General features: G+C 39.1%; 1 protein-coding gene across 1 annotated transcript in view; it reads left to right on the top strand.

Moving 5' to 3' along the window:
- The window catches only part of LOC140359507 (kinesin-like protein KIF26B), a 33,567-nt gene that overhangs the window by 15,340 nt on the left and 12,227 nt on the right, over positions 1–6,000 (top strand). The window contains exons 6-7 of the mRNA XM_072444465.1: positions 3,031–3,237; positions 4,367–4,460. Coding sequence (XP_072300566.1) covers positions 3,031–3,237; positions 4,367–4,460 — 301 coding nt within the window. The remainder of the gene's footprint in view (positions 1–3,030; positions 3,238–4,366; positions 4,461–6,000) is intronic.

The raw sequence follows: 6,000 nt of genomic DNA, 5'->3' as shown, positions 1-6,000 counted from the left end.
AGATCCTGTATCCCTCCTCCTTCAGGATGAACTGTAATGTGGGCTAATGTCTCCATCTTGTTCTTCTCCTCTGCTGCCCTCATCTCCCCTGGGACCGGCACGGGGGGATCAATATGGCCGCCCTCCCCTTGTCTCAGAGATGGACTGGTGGGTTCGGTCTAGAGTTACACTTAAAGGCTCCGGACCCACCTGCCCAGTTGCTGCTAGCGCTACGTACGGCGCGAACGTTGTCTTGAATAATTTAGCCTCATAAATACACTTCGACACTTATTCAATGCAGTTAGGGAACCATCCGCTGCATACGTTATGAAAATGATGAGAAAATCTTTACACGCTGGGAAGGTATTGTGTGGCAGATGGAAAATGGCTCTTGGGTTTTCGGATTGTCAGTGAAGAGATGAGGTCATTGTGGTGTAATATAATTCCTCTCTGATTCGACTGGCTGGTATAATACTGTGTACTTGAAGCCTTGCAGAGCCAACTTCTGACCAGATTACTATTATGTACAGTACAGCTGATGTAAAAAAAGGTTTATGTTTTGTTTCACTATAGTCAGAAGGACAATGTAATTTCATTTTCACTTCGACAATTTCCGTGTCCCGAGATGCTCAAATATGGCACAAGAAAATAATAGGCTTTCCCGGTTCCATCCGATGAGCTACAATGAGAGCAAACTTGACAATGATTCAAACCAGGATTTTATAAAACAGCACCATCACAGGGGCGTGTCCAGACTTTTTCTGTGGGTGGCACCTAGTCTTTACACTGAAAAATTACACCTTCTTAAAGCTTGAAAAATACACTTGTTTTAGGCAAAATGTGTACTGTATTTTCCGGACTATAAGTTGCACAATTTTTCATAGTTTTGGCCGGGGTGCGACTTATACTTATATTTATACTTATATACTTACACTCCGGAGCGACTTATATGTGATATTATTTGTTATTTTCACACTTGCAACTGCATTTCATACTCCAGTGCAACTTATATGTTTTTTATCTTCTCTATTTTGCATTTTTTGGCTGGTGCAATTTATAGTCCGGAAAATATGGTATTTAAATTTTACTTGACCAAAATTCCTGAAATAAGCTAAATAATTTTTACTTATTTGGTGTTTATTTAGTGGAAACATCTTAAAACAACTTAAGTCAGATTTTTTTGTCTAGATTTAAGTGAATAAATCTTTGGATGGATTTATTTATAAAGCTATCATGTGAATTCATCATGTGAATCATGTGAATTTGACTAAAAATTACATTAATTTGTGAATGTAATTTTTAGTCAATAAATACTTTCAAATATTAAGGAATATGCATATTTAAATCTATTTCCTTCCTAATTGTTTGGTGTAATATTATGAAATAAAAAGTCTCCCCAATATACTGCTACACCTGGCCACCTCGTAAAAACGCCCCTGCACCAGCACTCCCACTACAATTTAAAAGAATAATAAATCAAATCGAACAGTAAAACTACACCTGGAATATGTATTGAGCCAGGTCAAACCAACACCTGTTAGTGTAAAAATATAAAACTTTATATTTGTTTTAGAGTAAACATTTTAAACTTGTGTATAATGTTGCTTATTTTGTTAAAGGTGCTGAATTTCTAAAGAGCTTCAATGAAGGCAAACTCACGAGCGTTTCTACAGTATTCGTATGACACCGGAACAATAATCATTTCCACTCAAGCGCTGCACCTTTTTTCTCCATTCTTGTTTCCAATGTCTGCATACAGTCCAATGTAACCGGGGATACGTTCACATGCACACCAACATCTGATTATTATTTGATTTCTGGACCTTTAAGATAATTTAAATCTCATACAAACCACAAAATGTGACGTGTAAGTAATTGGAGAGACCGTGATCACAAAGAAATCAGATCATTTTAGTTTACTTATAATTTGAATAATCTTTTAACTCCAAAAAATCTGATGATAGGTAGATGTAATCGTAAATATTTTGATGCAATTTACTATAATTTATCTATTTTAGCACGTAGTCTGTAATCGGGCCCCACTGTTCCCAAACATAATTCTCATTTCCCATAGGCTTTCATCACATTCTTGTTTGCAAATCTTAAATATTGTTATGCTTATGGTGTCCATCGGGGTTCTCTGAGGACTAAGGACACTTTTGACCAGAGTCTACAGGAATCCCCCTCCAAACCAATCACATAAGTGCTCCGTCTTCATCTCCCCATCAATCCTAATCCTTTTTGCCATTTACCAGAATCCTCAGAGTTATTGCTCAGGTTTCTCTACCTTCGCTGAATGTCACATAATTTTAATGCTCACATCAACAATAAACAATGCATGTGTACATACAGAGAAGGACAAAAGACAGGGTCAGTCAGTGCATATGTGATTTTTTTCAACGGGATATTAGTCATGATGATGTTATTTTTAGACCAGAGCGAGCAGCAGCGCTAACACTGCCTTCAGCTTTTGTTGTGAGGACAGGGTGTACTCTACTTGTCATTGTCATTTACATACATTTATTTAGTTTGTTTATTTCAAACATGGGGATGCACAATTACCTTAGTCATACATCCAGTAGTAGTAAAATGTACAGAAAGTCAATAAAATAAATGTTCAAAAGGGCGTAGGACGAAGTAAAGCATATTTGATGGAAAATGTGTTTTTCTCTGCACAGATCTGACAAAAATAAATGTATTGATGAAAATTACCTTGATCAAATGATTCAAAAATGATGAAGCAGAAATGAAACAACAGGTGGATCAGTGTTTGTTGTATGAATGACAATTGCTTACTACCCTTTTGTCAGTAAATCCTGTCATTGTAGATAGAAATGAGCCAATTACAGCAGCAAAAACCTGTTTAAAACACTCAAAACAAACAAATTGAGCTTTAAACATTTACTTTATTTACAGCAATTAAGTAAATTATACACAACAATGCAAAATTCCTGTGCAACTACTACAAATAACTAACAAACTGTAAAATGCAATGACACATGTGTGGACCTGGGCTTGACTCCTCGTGTGCTGTGCTCTGGTGTTGCGCAGGTGAGAGTGGTGCTGCGTGTGAACCCAGTCCGGTCGGATTGTCCCGGGCCCCCTCCGGTTCTCCAGGTCGACCCGTCCCGTAAAAGAGTGACGGTGATGGAGCCGTTCTACAAGGGCCACCCCTACAGCACCCTGACGCTGAGTCGCGACAAGAGCCTCGTCAAAACATTCAACTTCGACGCCACATACCCGCAACATGCAAGCCAGGTGAGGTGCTTCAGCATAGTCTGTGTTTGGTTCGTTTTGTGTCGCTTTATTCCCTGGTTTTACCTCAGGAAGTTTAGATACATGTGATGTGGATTATTAGCCAATCAGAGGAACCCATTGTCCAGCCATATTCAAACAAACATGGCATCGTGCTTGCAAATAATGAAGGGGAAAAAAGAACACAGAAGACTGAGAAGCTCTGTGAACATCTGCTAAATCAGTGAACGGAGCAGTAAACGTTGCTAATCTAAGGCCAGAGAAGTACTGAAAGATAGATGAGCAAAGTTCCATGTCTGCTCTGTCAGTATAAATAAACAAAAGTGACATTATATATTCACGATCGCCTCAGAAAGTGGTGCCATTATTCAACTCCGAGGGCGTGATTGTTGAAAGATAAATGTGTGGAGCCAATCCCAAACAAATAATGATCTGGTTTAACGTGACCAGACTGTGAATTCTGAACAGAGGATTTCTGTCTGGATTTGTCAGGCTAAAAGGTTCAAATGAGACAGAGATACAGAGATACAGACGCTGGTCAGGTGGAGGATTATTCTGTATGTTTTCTTGTGTATAGAGAAAACCAGAGCGGATTTGGATGAAAAGCCACTCACGCATAAAGAGAACATGCAAACTCATCATTGAACTGCCCTTTTCTGACACAGGAATCAAACCCAGTAACTTGCTTTACACATTATATACATTGCAATACACAGACATATTTTGAGAATCATTCTTACCCACACATATTTTTGCAATGTATTTGTTTTATGCCATGGGCACAGTTCAAACAATATGTGTTTGTCAGAAGGTTTATCATGAAGGTTATCATACTGTTTTCATTTCCTCTTGTTTTCATGTACTACAAGAGCTTACCATTATTATCCACTCAGTCTGAGGTCTATAATCCAGTCATGGCCCACTCTTCTACTCCACAGGTTTTACAAAACTGCTCTAGTTCAATCTTCCTCCAACAAAGACCCTCACGGATTTATTTCATTTTCCAAATACCATTCTCTGTACAATCACAGTTTTGCCAAAGACACCAATATCTATACATATCCACTTCCACTCCTCTCCTCTCTGATTTCTTGCTCTGGGTGAATCACGAGCCGTTGTCCTTTTGTTCCAGGCCGATCTATGCGCCGGAGTTTTGCCTGACGTCATCCGCTGTGTGCTGAGTGGAAGTGACGGCTGCGTGCTGGCCCTGGGATGCTCCGATGTGGGTGAGTAACGAGAGCAGCGAGGGGCTACGGGTTAACGTCCCAGATGAGAGTGCTTTTAACCAGCAGTGCCCCCCTCTGCACGCCCCACCCCCCTCCCGTCCCGGTATCATTTACTTCTCCGTCACTTAAAATCCCTGTTTCGTCCACTGTGGGAATCTCGTATCCATCATGATATTCATCTGCAGCCTTTTAATTCTATTGTCTTATCTACCATCCAGTCTTTGCAAATGGCAGGGATGGAATACATTATACCATAAATGGCAGCTGAAAATTGAGAGGAATTGTTTTTGTACCATGGAATATATCACTTGTGCCATGGTTTTTATCATTATCGTAATAATATGAGAAAAAAGCCATGTCAAAGTATATAAAGATGTCCAAATTGCATGCAGACTGTACAAATCTTTTTGAGCGTGAAGGAAAACTGCATCATGTGACACCAAAAGGCATTGTGCTCTCACTTTGTCATGCCTGGCAAGCCAAGTACACATGCTTTTAAAATACTTCAGAATGTTCATGTATTCGGGTCAAAGCAAACATCACAACTCACAAGTAGAAAACAATAATAGAGGACTGAGAAACAGTGCGGATTTCTGAAGAATCAACAAGTGAAGCAATAAACTCTGTGAATCTGAGGTCAAATTACTTTTTTGTCAATGTTATGAGCATATTTGAGAGAGATATCTTCTGCATTTAAAGTACATGCGGCTGTGGTTGGAATGTCCTATAGTCTATTGTGCTCTATGGTCTGGTCCCATACTTCCTTATGTAATACTACTGCAAAAACTAGACAAATCTCTGCTTCTTTCAAATGTATGAATTTGTGATATTTCTTAGTTTTAGCTGGACATTTTGCTTGTTTTATCTTGGTGAATACAAACCAAACCAATACATATTTAGAAGCTAGAAGAAACATGTAAAATAGGGTAAAACTCCACTGAGCGAGTCATGACCAAACATTAGGATTTGGTGTATTAAAGGATGACATATTTAAATATTGTTTAACATTACCTTCATCCTGATTAAATTCCCTTTTTCAAATGATCAAAGCGAATTCAGAATGCGTAAGCTTGTGTAATTATTATAAAACAAATGAAAAAAAGAAACACGACAGACATGATGTTTTCAACCACCATCATGTTGACATACTGTACTGTTTCTAAAATGATGTAATCTCCTCCCTCCATTTCTCTGTCACCTTTTATAATTTAAATAAAAGCCTGCTCATGAATTATAGACAAGTGTTGTGTTGTAAAAGCCGCTCTGACAGACAGCAGCAGACTCACATTTGATTTCATTTCACTGTGGCTGAACACTCGGAGCGAGGCAGAAACAGAATGGGCTGTAATACACGGCAGTCACAGGGAGCACTTAGCTACAGCGACGGGACATCCACAAACGGGGCGGTCTCTCCTTCACGTCATGCCACTATCGGTATAAAACATGATTAAATTAGTGGGCCAGTCCCAGTCTCAGTATGGCCCGCAGCCAGAGAATATCAATCTCCTCCACAGAATACTACTAGCTCACAGTAACGGCA

The sequence above is a fragment of the Eucyclogobius newberryi genome, unplaced genomic scaffold (assembly GCF_026437365.1).
Source record: "Eucyclogobius newberryi isolate DKJ021-1_F unplaced genomic scaffold, fEucNew1.0.hap1 SCAF_1, whole genome shotgun sequence".
NCBI lineage: Eukaryota > Metazoa > Chordata > Actinopteri > Gobiiformes > Gobiidae > Eucyclogobius > Eucyclogobius newberryi.
This window is presented reverse-complemented; position numbering and strand designations above follow the sequence as displayed.